This window comes from Henckelia pumila, chromosome 2, assembly GCF_033568475.1.
Source record: "Henckelia pumila isolate YLH828 chromosome 2, ASM3356847v2, whole genome shotgun sequence".
Taxonomy (NCBI): Eukaryota; Viridiplantae; Streptophyta; class Magnoliopsida; order Lamiales; family Gesneriaceae; genus Henckelia; species Henckelia pumila.
The window spans coordinates 122066035-122084543 of NC_133121.1; the positions used below are offsets into that span (position 1 = coordinate 122066035).

Sequence of the window (18509 nt, forward strand, 5' to 3'; positions counted from 1 at the left end):
GAAATTATACAAATATAGTTAGTATAAAGTCAGATATAATATATCATATCACATTATTATAAGATCGATGTCATAGACAGCCTTTTATATAATATTGTGAAATTATACAAATATAGTTAGTATATATACATAATAAATATATATCATATCACGTTATTATAAGGTCGGTGTCATAGACAGTCTTTTATATAATAACATGAAATTATATATTAATATATATACATAAAAAATATATAAACAATAAAATAAATATACTTACTTGTTGAATATTTTTATCTTCTTCTTGTATTTTGGAGCGTCGGAAATTATAAAGAACCTTCGAGCGATCGTGCTGATAACGTGTTTTGAAAAAGTAAAAATTTATGGTAAAAAGTAAAAACTCCAAAACTCAAAATATATCAGACTCTACACTTTATAATATTTTTCTCTCAACTCAATTGTGTTTTTCATCACAAATGAAAACTTATTTATAGATCCATATTTGAGATTATTCCAAAAATTAATATATCATCATCTACATCATCACACATTAATTTTCAACATTTTACAACTCAATATTCAACATTTAATATTCAACAATAATAAAATAATATATTTTCAACAATTTATAATTTGTTTTGAGTTTAATATAATTTACTATAACAAGATGTTTGCCATTCTCAAATCATGTGGGTGAAAGCTTTTCCCTTTCTAAAAATTATTATTTTGGTTTGGTAAAAGCATTTTGAGAAGTCATCATTTAACATTCTATCTAATTTTCAAAAGAATAAAAATTCAAATTTGCTAAATCCAAACGTAGCCGAATGGAGACGAATCTTGATTTGTCAATCATTCATTCACGACATAATGATTGATATGTAATTTACTATATAAAATAATATAAGTTTGAAAGAATTAATTTACTCCAATAAAATTAAAGATATTCTGCCTTTTGTTTTGTATATCGGTATATGGGATAAAATATAAATACGTATTTATTCATGTCTTTAGGGATCCATTGATATCTGGAAGAGTTGATGAATAATGCATAATATAATCATATAAATCGATATAAAAAATAGCATATGACATAATTTTTTTGTGAACTTAAGTCAAATATTAGACAAATTAATATTTTAATCGATGTCTTATCATTATACAAGTCCATTGAGAGATTATTATGTTGCATTACTATTTATTTTATTTTATTTTATTTTTGAACCAAACACTATTAATCCTTATATAAGATATGTATAGTTTTGACAAATCTTTATGTTTTAAAACTATTACTAATTTACTTGACAATCAAATCGACCAAAAAAATGCGAAATGGAATTAAGCAGACTATATGCGCGCGCCTGTCAAGTTAAAATTGTTTTTGTCATTTTTATAGGAAAAATTGCATTATTGTTCTTTTTTTTTTTTTACGTAAAAATCCGCGGTCGCTACCTTGTGGTGCGCTCTGGGTAAACCCCTGAACTAACGTAATAGCCTGCAAACTACGCTAGTCAGGTAAACCATATTAGGCAAGCCCTGTGTGACAGACTAGCCTAACCCTAGAAGGTGTTGGTCTATGGTCAAGAGTTTACATACTCCACCAACTTGAACACCCCAGAGTAATGGAAAAATTGCATTATTGACCATATATATTGGTGATTTGGTCGTTTACGTTCTCAAATTTTAGTCTATGTCAACTGTCATTCGTTTCGTTTTTTATTTTTTATTTTTTATTTTTTAAAAAATGACAGTGAGATGGAGCTGAAGTATATAGTGTCACACCAATACTTTTTATTTTAAAAAAAACACTCAATTTTTTCTAAAAATAAAAAAATACATGTGAATATTGACTTTTCGTAATATAGAGAAACAAAATCAAAGATAAATATATGAGATGAAAATGCAATTTTTGGTGTATATATATATAGATATATATTTGAATGATGTTTTAATATCTGAAACAAAAATCGAACTAATTGAGTGGCTCACATTTTAGCTTGTTTTGCTTTTTATTACCTCCATTTTTTGTGTGGGTGGAAGATGAATTTTTTTTTTGCAGATTAAACTTGTAATAGACGATTTTCTTCAATAAAGTTATGAGTTACTGTCAAAAAAATCCAAACTAAATGAGCGAGTTCCTATTTTTGGGACTGAATATAAATATTTTTTGTCATCCGAACATAGCTAATATTTTTTGATATATCATAAATTTTTTTTTGAAGCAAGTATTTAAGATTTTCGTATATTTCGAGGAAAATAATACACGATTTATAGACATATATAGTAATTTTGTTTTCATATCGAATTCCAAGGAAATTTCGAACCTGGGTGGTGTGGAGTGTTGTGATAGGTCTAATTATGTGGATCCCACATAATTTTATGTGGGTCTCACATGATTGGACCAATCATGTGCTTCCACACCACCCAACCCATGGAACCCGAATTCCATCAATGACATGAAACGATACACGAATTTCATCTAAATTTGGGATTATTGGAAATTTTCCAGTCAAAATTTACCAGCTTCAATTGTTCAGTGAATTTGTAAATAGTTAATAGTGTGCCATGTATCATTAATGCTTTCAGCCAGATTCAGGTAAATAAAAGAAGAATCTTACTTGGTCGTCTTCCATTATTGGATCTTTTTGGTTTTTAACAATTTCATCATTCGCACATCATCCAATAAAAAAATGTCATTCACACAACAAGAACTTTCTCCTTTCATCTGACGAGTGCTCGATTTTCTTTTAAGTCTGCGTTTACCATTTCTTTCTCACAGGGGCCAAAAAGAGGGGGACAAATTGGCAGTAAATCAAAATTCTTTCGATTTTTTGTTGTTTTGATGTCGCCACGCAGTTTCTAGCATCAAGAAATCTTTCGAAAAATCTAATCTAGCAATATCTTTGTTTTTCTGCACAAATCTAGTCAGTTTTGATCTGGGGACTTGATTATTTTTGCAGCTGAAAGAATAAAAATTGATTAGAGAGTTGAAAATTTGTATTTTTTTCATTGTCCGAGCAAGATTCATAGGATATTCTACAATTTCCGATCCGGGTTTTTCACGCGCGGTCTAAATTTCTTGAACTACGTTGTGTGAGGCGCTGCGGTTGATTTGGTTTGTGGGTACAAGAATTTTTGAGGTTATATTTGGTTACAAGATTTGATAGATGGCTGTGGATGAATTGGTTGATCTCAAATTCAGACTAGCTGATGGTACTGACATTGGACCGAACAAATATAATTCTTGTGCAACTGTGACATCCTTGAAGGAGAAGATTATTGCGCAGTGGCCCAAAGGTTGTCTTTTTATTTATGTTTATATATATTTTGGCTCTGTTGATTGTTGTGCAATTTGTTATAGTTCTAGATTGTTTGTGATTTTAGTTGGTCTTTATTTCTATGTTTTATGTGGACATTAGTAGATTTGTTCATTAGCTGGAGCTAAGGAATTTAGTTTTTGATACTGGAATTTTGACATGTCCCAGGAGACAAAACGGACTGGAATTTTCAATATTTTTTGTTTTATGATAGCTCTATTGCACAACTCTATTACATATATATCCTGAAAATACTTGTGCATTCCTTTGTTTTTAAGGTACAATTCTGGATCTTTTTTGGTCAGACAACTTTCCACCGCCTTGTTGTCGTGCATCTTAGATCAATACATAAGCTGATCAATCATCGATCATCAAATCTTTTGCTGATTCCTTTTAGTTTAAGCAACCTCTTAGGGACATCATACAATAATTTTCCAATTTTCCCCTTTTGAGTATCAGTGCCACTGAATGTGAACGAAAGAGAACCCCTCAGGATAGAGGGTATGGTAAATTGGTAATTAATGACAGTTGCAAAACAGCACTTCATATGAAAAGGATTTTGAAACCTGAAATCTCCCTTCAAATTAAATGAAGACTCCTTGGAGTATCACTCAACTCATCCTTTCTGGTGGGGCATATTCGCCCTTGGGTATCAATGCTCCTCGGCTTAGAATTTACTTCTTTAGAGATTTTTTTAAATGTGGAATGTTCCTTACACTTTGCCTTGCTTTCTCTGTTTCCCCTCTCGCTACAAATGCCATTTGATGTCCATTTATGCACAAGCATCAACTTACGTCTATTTTGAGTACAGTTCCATTTCTGGGAAGGAGTAGTTGAAAGGTGGTAGTGGGAAGCGATAGTAAATGTTTTTTCAGTTTTCACTAGTTCAACATGTAATTAGTTTCTCTCTTATTATAACACTAGTGTTGTATTTCTGTAATCTTTATTTCTCTGTGATGATCTATCATGCTTACATTTGAAATGCAGATAAAGAAAACGGACCCAAATCTATAAACGACATAAAGCTCATTAACGCAGGAAAAATACTGGAAAATAACAAAACACTTGGTGAATCACGAGTTCCAATTAGTGAAGTTCCTGGAGGTGTCATCACCATGCATGTTGTTGTCCGCCCTCCCCTTCCGGACAAAAATAGTGGTAATAATTAACACTCGCATTCTTGTTGGTAAAATTTTCAAATCCTATTATTCTAGCATGCATGAATAAAAACGTCTCCTTGGAGAAAAAGGATAATGTATTTTGTATTTTTATTTATTTTGAGCTATCGACATCAAAACATATGTCCGACCACTTGTGACTTTGCTAGTGATTTGGGTTTAAGCACTATCTTTGGTGCTTATTTCTGAAGTCGGTGTGTGCTTGGGAAAATAACTTTTTGATGGAAAAAATTCCTCTGGTTGGTAGTTGCTGAGTGGCTCCGAAGCCTAAGTAACAGGAATATATGACTAAGTTTTGGCATTTATGTGCGTAAAATTATCTTGTGCGTGAATGAATCCATATATGGGTGAAAGCCCAACTTGAGTCATCCAATCTCATACAACAGACTGAAGAGTTGAAGCAAGTTGATACATATGAGAGTTTGAGTGTGGGAATGTGAGGCATTGATAGAATTGGATTGGAAAAATATGAATTTCACGCCTCTTTACCGCAGATTTGATACTCTTAACCCTAAGAACTCATACTATTTATTGAAAATTTCACGCCTTGTCCTTTTACCGTAGACATATTATTGACTAATGTTGAAGGTGCTCTTTTTACAGATAAGCTGCAGGATAACTCCAAGAAGAATGGCGGATGTGCGTGCTCCATCTTGTAACCTACGAGTCTTCTTTATCTATTGTGCTTCCCCATACGTTTGCATCGCATAAAGTTACTGGATTTCATTCAGAAGCATTGCACGTGTTTAATAGATTCAAGAATCACAAGTTATAGGCTCACTGGGTTATCGTCCCACGTTATCGAGTCTGGATGAAATATCATGCAGTTATGTTGATTTTAAGACAGCAGACAGAACTCGAGTCTTGTCCAAGGTTGAATTGTGTTGTTTCTTGATGATTTTTTATATACAGCATTTGTTTCAGAAGTGTGGCTCTCTGTTCCAGGCATGTTAATGAGATTTGCTGACTTATTTACTCTGTATTTTAAGCAGTTGGGAATGTGATGTTGTACCTAGATTCATGTTCAGAGGAATGGATCTTTTTAAATTAGAAATAGATTTATTAATAGAAACAGAAATGCACATATGAAAAAATTAAATTTTACAAGATAAAATCATAATTTAATATGCTTATAATCTCAATAAAGAACAGATTTTAATGATCAAACAGGGAAATCCCAATTTATTTGGTCTTTCAATACAATCAAATCCTCCTCTGTAAGATTGAATCGAAGACAAACTTGAATACATATTCACAAGTCTTATCTGATTGTCTATATTCATATATACAACTTTCAATGACTTAATCCAGCTTACGTGAAATAACTAATGTCCTCCCTCCGCATGCAATAGATATTTAGGGGAACACATATTTTGTTTACATTTATGTGAACGTATGACACTGAGGTTCATGTCTACTAATTCCAATTCAGAATCTACCAAGTGTATCATTCCAGGCATGGAAACAAATTGAAAGTAGAAGACAATGATTAATAAAAATAATATTATTCACCTCTGGGATATGGGAAAATTCATTCAAATTCATTGATATTCTACTATACAGGGTAAATGGAAGAAGTTTCAATTCAATTACAAAAACCTATCTGCTAGACAGTTTTTTGCCGGTACAAAACATGGCCAACTGCAACCATAATTTACAAGATAAGCTATCCCTCCAAATGATTCTGGAAGTGTCAACTACTGGTACCATAAAATGGCCGAATCCTGGCCCGAAGAGGGATTTTGAAAATATCAGTCAACAGATGAAGTCCGATTTAAGGCTACAACTTTCCTTGATGCTCGAACATTTTTTAGTGTCATTTTGAGTTTCTGTCTCTCACCTTCAACCTCGGCAAACTGAAGACTGAGTCGAGAGTATCGGTCGTGCATCTCCCTCAGTTCAGTCTCTACCATTGCATGCCTTCCCTTGAGTTCCAACATCTCTTTTATCAGTTCGTTGATATCTCTAAAGCTTTTGAATACAGATTCCTCATCACCATGTTGTTTCAAGAAAGAACTGTGATATGCACAGGAAATACGTGTTCAAACGTAGTACGTAACAAAAATTATAGTATTGATGTTTATCAAAAGACCCTCAAGCCTACATTTTTGTACGTTTAAAAAGCCAAAGCTCATGAAAGATATAATACCTATAGTTAAATATGTCAAATGCTCCTTTCGCATGAGTCAGAAACCAAAGTTTATGCACCCAAAATTAGTATACATGATGTATATGCATATGCTGGTTGGTTATTAGACAAAAAGGCCTACAAATAAGCATCCACGATCAACTTACTGAAATATATAAGAATTGCATATCACAAGTTTTGAACTTGCAACATCCTCACTTGGAGACCATGCGACTTAAAACAGAACTAGAAGGAAACCACCCAAAAAATTCACCTTATTCAGAGAGTTAAGGAAATGATAAAAGGGCTTGATTACAGCTCCTTTTAGTTAGCCCTTGGATGACAATTTACATCTTGTGAAGGTTGTAATCAAATTCTCATAACTGAAGTATAGAATATAGTGAAAACAGAATCAAAACATAAAAAAAATGCACATTATTCAGCCATGAAGTCCTATATCTCCCCGACAATGTCTAGAGGGTTGCCTTAAAAAATGAGAGTGAGCAAGAAGTGCGAGTAAAACGCAAAATTGGTCAAAAGTGGGAAAAAATGGTCAAAGCCATGAATCATGATTAACCATATTAAGTATAAAGCACAAAAATCGCGAGTTTTTATTTTTAATATTATAAGAGTTTAATATTTTTTAATAAAGTAAAATATTTAAATATATATATATATATTTAAAAATATATATATATACATATGTTAATCGAAATTTTCCAATGAAAACCTTGAGCTCATTCATTTCCCCCCAATAAAAATATATATTTAATCTTAATTTATTATGTATTATTTTATCTATAATTTTTCTTCAGACAGTGAAAATTATATTAAATGCATATTTTTGCATTTAATTTTTTTATTAAGTACTTATAAGTTAATAATGCTTAATACTTAACCTTGACGATTTACAATGCTTGGTGCTTTTTAGAACATTGGCTAAAACTTTTATTAATCACTCTAGATTTATAATATAATTATCACATTCTTTTGTAATCAAACTATTGCTCGATAAATATGCTGAAAGATATATCCTGTAACTACAGTTCAATAAAAACATCTCATAATCTTAATAATATCATTTTGATTCCAAATTCTTCTATTTCTAACAGTAACCAAATCAAGATATTTATCAAGCATAAAGCATTTCTTAATGCAGCAACTACGTAATTAAGGTGACTGATGGCACCAATAAAATTTTAGTCTGCAAGGCTACAGAAGTTGTAAAAGAACATACCTCGGAAATTGGGCGTTCAATTTGTTCTTTGCCTTCAAAGATTCAGCGAGCTCAATTTCCAAATCAAGAACCCTTTCTAATGCATTCCCACTACTGGAGATGTCATTGAACGAGGGAAACATGCTTCTGAGCTCTTCATTTGCCTTCAAACGAACATAATGAAACATAATGAAACTGACAGATTACAATATAGTTGCAAATGGTTCGGAAGCTTACCTTTTCTAACCGAATAATTTCTCTCTGAGGAACTTGAAAGTTTGGATCCACCTCATGATCTATGTGAAAGTCTATATTTTCTTTTTTCATCTTTTCCAGCTGCAGGAAAAAAGACACCAATTATGATGGAATCTCATCAAATATTACATGAAAACCTACTTTCAGAAGCAGACTTTTAGAAGCAATCATTTAGCTCCCCGAAAGCCTGAGGCTTTTCAAGACAAGAAATACCTCTTCATGTAAGTGCTCCAAGCTAGATTTCAATATATGAGATCCTAAACAATCACTTTTCACATCCGAATTTTTCCCATTACTCTGTGTGGGTTCTCCTAGAGCTGTCTCAGGAATCTGATGCCTGCCTCCATCCTGAACGTGTGAAAAATCATTTCTCAGAAGTAATTCACATAAAAATAATAAAAAAAAAGACGATATCCAATTGCATATACCTTCTACTGGCATCATAAATTCATAATCTATTCCAATTTCCAAATGTCAAAACGAAATATATTATTAGCAAGAGAAAGAGGCAGCTATGCATCAACTAGCTTAAACTAGTGAGCATCAAGAACATATGAAAGCTGGAGTGGAGTTTATGGAGCTCCCCTAATAGGGGAGGTCAACAAGTAAAAGGAAGCATGGAAACTGATGAAATTGATAATGGTGATTCCATGTTCATTATGTAAGTAAGGGCACACAAGCAGACACAGAAAGGCTCATCGCTGTCAATGTCATTTAGTCATGCAGTTTTAATTTCTAAATTGTACATGTATTCCATCATAAGTAACAACTGCACCAGATCCTAAGATTATTATTATGCAGCAAGAATCTTGATCACAAAGATTATAGTTGTCGAATTATATCAAACTTTATTACAGGATGTCTAAGGCAACATCTTGAAGCTTTGCAATGAAATGAAGCTACAATAATACTTATTTTGAAATGAAAAATAGATAGTAACAAATGAGCAGAAAAAGTGGTAAAAAAAATCACAGCGTAGAAGACAGTACCTGAAAAGTTCGCAACTCTACAGCCTCCGCTAAATCTGCATCATCAGCCAGGATTGATATTGTACGTATTATTTTACCACTGCAAGCAGACTCATCGTGATCTAATACAACAGGGGATGAGTACTCCGGTAACTCATTGACTGAATATTCTACGTCAATCACAGAACCATTTTCATGTTTTTTAACTTTTCTATGGTTCTCCAACTGTACTTTTGTCGAGTTAATTTCAACAAGGAGTTGAGATTTCTCTACTTCACATTCTTGTAAGTAAGCTTCAAGCTTTTCTTTTTCTTCCTTGCAACACTCTAGGCTAAGCAATGCACATTCAAGTTCAGCCTTTACACGGTCATAATCTTTGGTCATTTCACGTTTTTCTGCAAGCACCAGCTGCAATTCTTTTTCGATGTCCATGATTTTGTGTGATAGCTCCTCGTTCCTCTTCAAGTTCACAGCTTCAGACTTCTTCCTATTTTCAACTTCATCAATAGCATCTTGCAATTTTAGAAGCATCTCTTCTCCATGTTTTGTGGATATATAAAGCTTTTGCTTCAGTTCTTGAAGTTGAGTTTCGTACTGTTCTTTTATGAATGCAACACGCAAGGAATCATGCACAGCAACTGAATGCCCTTCAGCTTCTTTTTTCTCACGAGCCAGACGAATTTCATTTTCAGCCTCATCTTTCAGTTCCTTCAAATGGATGGACAAGTTCTTAAATTCCTCGGTCTTCAAAAGCTGTTCAGAGAGCTTATGTGAAATTTCATTGCATTGGGAACGTAACTCCATCTCAGTGGCTTTGTAATCCTCCAGCAGCGCTATATCACTACACTGTTCATCCAGTTTGCCTTTGAGCACTAAAATTAAAATTTCCAATTCTTCTTTTGAAACTGTCAAGCAACTGATCTGCTTTTCAGCATCTAGCATCATATTTTTCATCTTCTCTACCTCAGAAGCTTGTAAGATTTTATCCAAGGAGCAGCTGTTTTCAACTGTTGCCAACTTACTCTTGCACTCCTCAAGTTGATTCTTGAGATCGTTGTTGGAATCAGAAAAAAGCCTGTTTTGAGCTTCAGAAACTTCAAATTCAGACTCGAGGCTTTTAAGAATTTTCATCAAGTTATCTCTTTCTTCGTGTAAATGAGCTTCACTGTTGCGGTATTGATTCGATGTAACCTCCAATTCACGATACTTCTCCCCATTCTCCCTGAGAGAACTTTCTAAGAGCATAAGCTGCTGGAGATATTTTTCGCAGAGGGATCTGTACTGGCTTGAGACATAAGTCAACTCAACATCTGCAGCAATCGAGTAATCATAAAGCAAAAGCAGCTGACATTCAAGACTAGATTGATCAGAAATTTGCAGGTGAAGTCCATTCATAAGCACCATTTGCTGCTCCAAAAGATGAGCAAGTCTAGACTTCTCCAACTCTAGATCTACTGCTATGCCCCTAGCATGAACAAGTTCGGCATTTTGCTGTTCCAAATCAATGAGTTTAGCATGATCCTTATTCAACTGAGAAGTAAGATCTTTAATTTTTCCCTCCAGTTCATCTCTATAAACCTTTTCCCTTTGCAACTCATCATCCAAGTTGCTCAAACTTTCTTTTAGACAAGTAACCTCAGATAAAATCTTGACAAATTTTGCACCTTCATCCTTCAAGGATACAAGAAGTTCTCGTTTTTCTTGCATCAGTGCACATATAGCTGATTTACTGCTCCCAAGCTCCTCAACCAAAGCATCCAAGCAGGCGGTCTCCTGGGCAAAGTGATCATTTTTACACGTCATTTCGTGCACGGAGTCTTCCAACAGACCAAGATCAGCTAAAAGTGATTTGTGTTGCTGGGAATACTTCTCTTCAATTTCAAAACTTAACTGCAATTTTTTGTCAATAGATTCGAGCTGTGTTTGAAGTTTGTCCACAAAGGCGTTGGACATATCAAGCCTAGTTCCTATATCATGCATATCACCCTTAAACTTTTGCTTCATTGACATAATTTCCAATCTGGCCGTGAATATCTCATCTTCGAGGTTTTTATTTTGTTCAATCAGTTGAACAATTCTTCCACATGCATTATGCTGGATCTCTTCTAACCGCAAGATGGCATCTTTCGTATCTATGAGCTTGAAATTGAGAGAGTCTGAATCAGTCAAAACATGAAATCTTTTATTGTAGGACTCCAACAGATTCACCAACTTATCTTGCACAAAGCTGATATAATCCTCTTGATTTTCCTTCAAAGATGCCAACTCATCTGATTCAGATTTCAGGATAATCCACTTTTCCTCAAAAAGCAACAATTCATTTTGAAGTTTCTCCTTTTCAAATACTTCTTGTTTCAAGGAAAGAGACAGTGCTGCATTCTCACTTAAATAACTTTCAATTTTGCTCTGGCAACTTCTGTATTCCATTTCAATAACTTCCAAGTTTTTCAGCTTCTCAGAAAATAGATGATTTTCCTCGGACAAACTTTCCAATTTATCTTCTAAAAGCTGGTTTTGCAGAGCCAATTCACTACATTGAGAAATGCTACTAGATTTGTACTCATTAAGTCTGTGAATATCTTCCGAGGCTTCATGCAACCTCATCATCAACTGATTCTGAGAAGCATTTGACAGTTCCAACTCAGCTACAAATTCATCCATTTTCCCCTTCATCACTCTAATTTCAGCATTTGCTTCTAGTAGGGATTCTTTCAATGTTTTTGAGTATATATCCAAGTTCAAGTTCACATTACACATCTCAACAAGTTCTGCTTCAACCTTTTGATAAAGCTCTTCCTGCAAGGAGAAGGATCTCTTCAAGTCTTCCAAAAGAATATCTCCACCCTGAGATTTTCTCCTGACACCCAAACATTGATTCTGATGCTGAGGTACATTTTTTGCATCATAATCTTCAGGATTCTTCAAAAACTTCTGGTCTCCTTGAAAATTTAACTCTGAAGGCTCTATAAAAGCCTGCTTAATGAGGTTTTCATTTGTCTCATACATAGACACAACCTGTGAAGAAAGCAGCTCAAGGTCCTTTTGCAACTTATCCACTGCAATAGAGTAATTCAAGCGGGCTCTTCTCAGTGCGGCTTCTGAAGAGGCAACCCTTCTCTCAAGTTCCTTGTTGAGGACTTCCAAATCATGCCTCTCATTACAAAATTGTATCATCTTCTGATTCATATCTCGATGCATTGACTCTATTTCAACTCTACTGGCAGACAAAGCATGCAGGCAAGTTGAATGTTCATTTCTGAGGAGCTGCAACTCTCCCACCATTTGCTTCTGATTTTCTTCCAGTTCCTGTATAAGTGTTTCATAGTAACATTCCATTTGATCCATTTTTCTGATAAGACCTTCCTTTTCAACTTTTGTCTCATCCAATTCCCTAACAAGATCAAATATTTGGCCTTTCAATGAATCAATAACACCTGAAGGGTCAGAGACAGGGGGGGGAACACTGAAATGCTGAAGAATACTTTCGGGATGACACAAATCCAAACCAAATCCATTTTCGGATATATACTCTGTATGCTTATCAGGGCATATTTCTCGGATCTCCTTCACATCTGTGCTCTCTGATGGCACCACATGTAGCAAGTTTGTTGCATCACCATTTCCTCGTTTGACACTCTGCAGAATATTGAGCAATGCCTCCAACTCTGAGTAAATCAATCTACTGTCACAAGCATCGCCAACAATGTAAGTCTTGCTTTGAAGTTCTCTTATCTTGCCTTCTGCTGCAGAGATTACCTTTACAAATTGAAGCTGCACATCCTGAAGTAAGTGATAACTCCGATTGTCACTTATTTCCGAAATAGCAGTGTGAGGGATAGATTTTAAATCTTTAAGCCTGTTAATATCATCCTTGAGATTCAGGCACTCTAATTTCATGGCGGAAACTTCTTTTGCCAGTTCTTCACCCAAAAAAATCTCCGAAGTAAGGAGGTGGGAAAAATTTTGAGTTTCAGTGCCTAATTCACCAGCTAGACTTTGCAAAGAACTAACTTCTAACTTAAGGCCTAAAAAGGATGATTCAGCTAATTCCAGACTTTCTCTAAGTTGATTAGTTTCCTCACGAGCAATTGCCAACTCATTATCAAAGGAATAAACTGAACCCCACATGAAAGCAGAATCACTACTCCCTTGTGCCATTTTCTGAAGTTCAGATGAATCTCCTTTCTCTGAATGAGGACTTTGACAGTGAGAAAAGGTTTGTAGATCACCAGACATTATTTTGAGGCTATCGACATCTTGTATGCTGGAAGTATCATGCTTCTCAGTAAATAAACTTTCTGATGTATTGGATGAACCCTCAAATCCAGCAGCAGAGTCTGTATGCTCTTCATTCAGGTTCATGTCTTCCTCAAGGGAAGAGAGTTCATTAGCATCTGATCTAACCCTTGCACTGACCTAAAAAATAGAGAAGGAACTCTCAGAAATAAGGTGATTGAAATAAAATTTAAACCCATCCAGCCAAACACATAACAAACTAGACAAAGCAATGTACCTATGCGGTGAGAGAATGAAATTGCAAACATCATCCAGAAGTAATAAATTGACCTGATTTTCATAATTAGTCTTGGTTTACACATAATCAGACAGGTTATATCAAAGAGCATATTTATTGCATCTTGTGTAGATTGACCAAGAGAGGAAATGAACAAACAGCAAAGCAGGGCCATAGGGGAAATAGAAAATAATCTGACGATGTAAGTTTGATTACAGGTGACCTCTTCAGTATGTCGTATTTTTCCAGTACTATTATGACCATGGCTATCGTCCCCTGATTGCAATCCCCTTTCTCTTTGATCTCTCTGCTGCTCGAATTCTCTGCGAGCAGTAAATTTAATTTCAACCCACTGAACCAAAAAAGATTAGTCTTTCTGAGTCTTGGTTCATACCTAAATCCGGTTTTTGAGGTCAAGAGCTGGACAGTAACCTGGAATGCAGACGCAGGAAATCAAGATGTTAAACAAGGAAATGTAAAGATATAACTTGAAAATCATAGGCAAATTAGCATAAACGACCAAAAGGCCGGCCACATCAGAAATGTCGCCAAATGCAGCCAGAAAATTGGAAGAGCAGAAACATAGGTAAGGGACACGAGGGCAAGAGTAAAATTCAGGTGATATTGTTAAGCATCAGCATCTCATAATCCAGCTTCAACATTCCCAAAGGGCAAAGACGCAATTCATTGGCCTAGATCAAATGTAAAAATACCTCAACCAGGGTGACATTTTGTGTGAAATTTCCAGAAAATGAAGAGGATGAAGAAAAATAATAATGATCAAGGAGAGTGGAGGCTTTATACGTAAGTATATGTCTCTATCAACCTATTCCTTAATTTTTGGGTGGATTGGCAAATTCAAAATTCAAAACTTATGTTTCAATTTAGTTTGTTTCTGCTCTTAGGAAAACAAGAGATTTGTCGGCTAGCAAGGAGAGCTGTTTAATGGTTAGAGAGTGCACATTTTTCTTTCCAGGTGGAAGTGGATGATGCACAGTATGCAGAAGAGTGGTAGTTGGATGCTGTCTATTATCAACAAGCTAAAGTTAAATCAGCACAAGAGTCCCAGTCAGTAGTTAACCCCTTGAAATGAATGTTTAAACAAGTACAAAGTTGTAGAAAAAATTAATGTGCTCATCATGTAACAAAGTTAAAGCTGTGGTAAAAATGTGATTCACAAGCTTTATGTCACTCACATGTAATATAGTTCCAAAATTGCATCCATGAAGAGAGAGTGCCACAGAAGAAGGCTTCAGAGCATCAACATGATCAGAAAGATCAATCATAGCTTCACCAAGGATGCTGGCCCGTGAGGCGCCCTGAAATCAATAAATTTGAGAAAAATACAGATATTGTTTTACTTTAAGCTTGAAACCTCATCACTCTCTTCACCTGAATGATAGAACTGGTGACCTGTAAGCTTCTTGATTAGGCTTTTCTTAAATTGCCTTTGATTGATTTTGGACTAAGATTAGACTAGCTTGGTAAAGCTCAAAACATCTTGTCCAGAACAGGGTAAGACTACGGCTTGACGGGCATTCCATTCAATTGAAATGACAGATTACAATATCTTTTAAACACAGAGAAAATACCGGAACAAAAGTTTTATGACAAAATCCATATGGTACCTGTGCCTTAGACTGAACTAAAAGTCCCGTAATTTGGAATTAGAAAGAAACACGTCTATTTTTTCTGACACTATATTTATCAAGTATTTCACCAAAGAAGATGATTCAGTTAATGGGAATTGGTAATGTACAAACCATATGAATGACGTGGAGAGGATTATTTTATCAATATTCTTTACCATATTAAATGGTTAAATTTTAATCAGGAAGTTTCAAAAGATCAGTGACAAAAAAACTTAATTAGCATCACTATTGAGACAGAAACAATACCATGGCCACGACAAGTTTGTAGAGCTTCTCATCATATTGTTTGCTTTTAGAATCTTGAAGAAGCCTAGTAGTTTCATAAATAGGGTCAGCCCATTTACATGTTCCATTTCTTACATTAGCTTTGGTTGTCTTTGCGGTTGGTTTTCCAGAATCAGCAGGGATGAATGATATAAACAACTTATCCCACCCATTCTGTGGAACCTGAGAAATCAAATGTAAATTGTCGGGTCAGTCATTGCAAAATCATTGTTTAGGAACCAAATAAAATTTCATCCATTTCATAGCTAGTCAGTATTTTTAGAGCAGGTCTAAAATACAATACTTCTCAAAAAATAAAAACAAAAATCTACAAACAGTAGAACCTATTGAAAAAAGTCTATAAATAGAAATTAAAAGGAGTGTTGGTATTGTAAACAAAACCAGACACTCAGAAAGAACAAGTCTTAGACAAGAGGTCGTCATATGTGGGAGTGAAATTTTTGAGAAATCATACATGTGTGGCATGAAATTGTAGCCGAAAGACCACTTTCACTTTAGTCTTCTCAAGTTTCCACTTAGTTGTCTTTGACATTATATCAAACCTAATTCAAGCATCAGCTGTAACAGCAAGTCTTGAACTTAGATTAAGATCATACCCAGAAAACCTCCTCAAAACCTGCAATGTGTAATAGAAAACTATCATGAACTATAATTAAAGATGATAAATATGTACCAAAGTCTATGCTATCAACGTTGATATTAATTGGTGTCCGTTGCAAACATGAAAAGACAGAACAATCCTTTTTAAAATAACCTTATTTAACATAAATATTGATAATGAAAATTTGATAAACTTATGATTATAAAATAATGGTTTGATAAGACATGAATTTGTGTATTCACATCTAATTAACCATGCATTGACACTAAAACCTACACTAATATAAGATAATGAATTAACTTTGCATTAACATCATAAATAATAAGTCAAGTCAAATGCTAACCACTTCACAGTTTTCAAGCAAAAATCAATCTTAGATATCACTGTACAACTGAAGATGTTCCAGTGACACTTTCATAAATAATCAAAGAAAATCATTTTTTTTCATTTCACTGTGCCACGGAATTAGAAATCAGACATTGCTAAATAATTATAAAGTGATGGAATTATAGGTACTTAATTGAAAGTGATGTGGAATTAGATTTATTTTACTTCAGTCATTCCAAATGAGGAATTTGCATATGACTTTAGACTGTATTCCAATATATGATACATGGTCACACCATTAGAGTATAGAATTTTATTCAATGACTAAAATTAAGTGAATGTCTCCAATTGTTAAAATTAAGAAACAATGAAAAATGTACTGCTTCTAAGCATTAAATTTTGGTTCTCTCTTTACAATGTTGTTTCATAAGATTATAATCAGTTCCACAAAAGCAGTGATATTTAAAGCTGAAACTTTAGCACCTTGATGAATTTTTACAGTTAAACTCTCAATTCTAATGTATCCTGATGATCCCAACCTTCGATTCAATTATGACTTCGAAAATAGTTCACAATGCCTGATATGAACGGACTTGCATCTTGTTAGTAGCTTAGAAAGGATGCTAAAGTCTTACAGAAATGGCAGCGTGACTAATCTGAGTTACAAAAATGGAGAGCTATAAGAACAGAAGAGAAGATCTTTAATTCCGACTGAATCAAAATTGGAGCACCATAAACCAATCCTGTTTTAAGCACATGAACTGCGATGAACCCCCAAAGCACAGTGTACGAACTATTTTCTCTAAGATCAAGATCCCACTAGCTGATTCACTTCAATGAGGTAATATCATCACACTAGATTACACGTAATAATTAACTTGTTACGAATAATGAAATCAAAGCCCAGATCTTGAAAATGCTAGCGAAAAAGATTCAACTTGCAAAATAATATATCTATAATTCAAGCATCTATGAATCCAGAAACACAAATACCTTTTCCTCGAAATGCAATGGCCGCGCCTCAAGTTATTCATTCATCTGGCACAGGGAGCCTAAACTTTGGCTTCTAGTTCATTGGCTTCATTCAACAACGCCCCCACAAAGTTCAAAATTTTGAAGTGACAAAATAACCCAGGTAATCTTGGGCACAGCAAAAGTGCACTTGAAAACCAGAAAAGACTAGTCTTGAAAACGTGCCCGATAATCTGAAAATGGGATGACTAGAATCAAAGAAATGCTCAACCAAATTCAGTGAAACAGAAATGCAAAGGCTGCCAGAAGTCCAAAAACAGAGCAGAAGGATAAACAAGTGGTAAAATCACTGCAGCAATAATGTCAATGTGCCAGAGTGTTATTCCTCCCACAGACAATAATTTAAAAAACAGAGAGAACGTACTGTTCACTGAAAAATCTCAGCTTGCACACTTTTAAACTAGCTCACACCTCATTTTTGGAACTAAAACAATTTTTTTAAGAAAAGAAACAGTAAAACCCAATTTCAAGAACTTGAATAAGTTTTTTAAAAAAAGAAAAGAAAAGAAAAGGAGGTTAGGAATTGTCTGGGTACCTAATTACGGATCTGAGGTTGGGGGGAGCTTGAAATGCAAGTCAAATAAAAATTAAAAAAGAAAAGAGGGAATCTTTGTAGGAATGAGAAGGGTGCCAACAATGTCAGCGAGGGGAGATGGAGTAAAAATGCAGTCAGATCACTGTCAAACCATACGAAAAATGGGCAAAATTAATTTTCTTAATGGACGAGGTTATTAAAGTTGAAACCCCGCCAAACAACGCAGTTTCAGTCATTAATTCCATGTTTTCATTCTAATTAGCTGGTGGATTACAGCTTCTTTTCTCTTCTTTTCTTTTCTTTTCCATTTTTTTTTTTTTTTTGCGGGGGAGGCGTTACAGGATTACAGCTTTTTTGGGTTTGTTACATAGAAAGCGAAGAGAAAATTACCGAAAATATCCCATGCAGTTGCTTTATTTATTTTTATTTTTTTTGCAACTTTTTATTTGGGTTTTTGGGGACTTGAGGAGGATATTTTTTGGTGCTGTGGATGGCCCCTTTCGTGTTGACTTAATGGGCAGATCTA

At 34.5% G+C, this 18509-nt stretch overlaps 2 protein-coding genes across 5 annotated transcripts; one reads left to right on the forward strand and one right to left on the reverse strand.

Moving 5' to 3' along the window:
* The first annotated feature begins 2607 nt into the window (after positions 1-2607).
* On the forward strand, positions 2608-5397 carry LOC140881790 (membrane-anchored ubiquitin-fold protein 3-like). The gene is made up of 3 exons (XM_073287375.1): positions 2608-3273; positions 4281-4451; positions 5075-5397. The coding sequence occupies exons 1-3, from the start codon at positions 3144-3146 to the stop codon at positions 5128-5130; spliced, it is 357 nt and encodes a 118-aa protein (XP_073143476.1). The 5' UTR covers positions 2608-3143; the 3' UTR covers positions 5131-5397.
* Positions 5398-5967: 570 nt separating this feature from the next.
* On the reverse strand, positions 5968-18333 carry LOC140881789 (uncharacterized). 4 transcript variants are annotated; one of them, XM_073287373.1, is made up of 12 exons: positions 17984-18333; positions 17410-17621; positions 15943-16104; positions 15450-15650; positions 14748-14870; positions 13946-13983; positions 13775-13874; positions 9060-13454; positions 8284-8418; positions 8053-8151; positions 7837-7979; positions 5968-6487 (listed from the first exon to the last, which is right to left on the reverse strand). In XM_073287373.1, the coding sequence occupies exons 3-12, from the start codon at positions 16018-16020 to the stop codon at positions 6223-6225; spliced, it is 5577 nt and encodes a 1858-aa protein (XP_073143474.1). In that variant the 5' UTR covers positions 16021-16104; positions 17410-17621; positions 17984-18333; the 3' UTR covers positions 5968-6222. The 4 variants fall into 4 exon arrangements, with proteins under 4 accessions (XP_073143474.1, XP_073143473.1, XP_073143472.1 ...); XM_073287372.1 differs by having other exon boundaries at positions 17813-18333; XM_073287371.1 differs by having other exon boundaries at positions 17410-18333.
* Between the last annotated feature and the right edge of the window lie 176 nt (positions 18334-18509).

Excerpts from the sequence above, each read along its gene's own strand:
- LOC140881790 (XM_073287375.1), top strand. The coding sequence starts at position 3,144 with ATGGCTGTGGATGAATTGGTTGATCTCAAATTCAGACTAGCTGATGGT. Across the intron at positions 3,274-4,280 it reads TATTGCGCAGTGGCCCAAAG|ATAAAGAAAACGGACCCAAA; the intron begins GTTGTCTTTTTA and ends TTTGAAATGCAG. Across the intron at positions 4,452-5,074 it reads CCTTCCGGACAAAAATAGTG|ATAAGCTGCAGGATAACTCC; the intron begins GTAATAATTAAC and ends CTCTTTTTACAG.
- LOC140881789 (XM_073287373.1), bottom strand. The coding sequence starts at position 16,020 with ATGTCAAAGACAACTAAGTGGAAACTTGAGAAGACTAAAGTGAAAGTG. Across the intron at positions 13,875-13,945 it reads ACCTCAAAAACCGGATTTAG|AGAATTCGAGCAGCAGAGAG; the intron begins GTATGAACCAAG and ends TACTGCTCGCAG. Across the intron at positions 8,152-8,283 it reads TGGAGCACTTACATGAAGAG|CTGGAAAAGATGAAAAAAGA; the intron begins GTATTTCTTGTC and ends TTTTTCCTGCAG.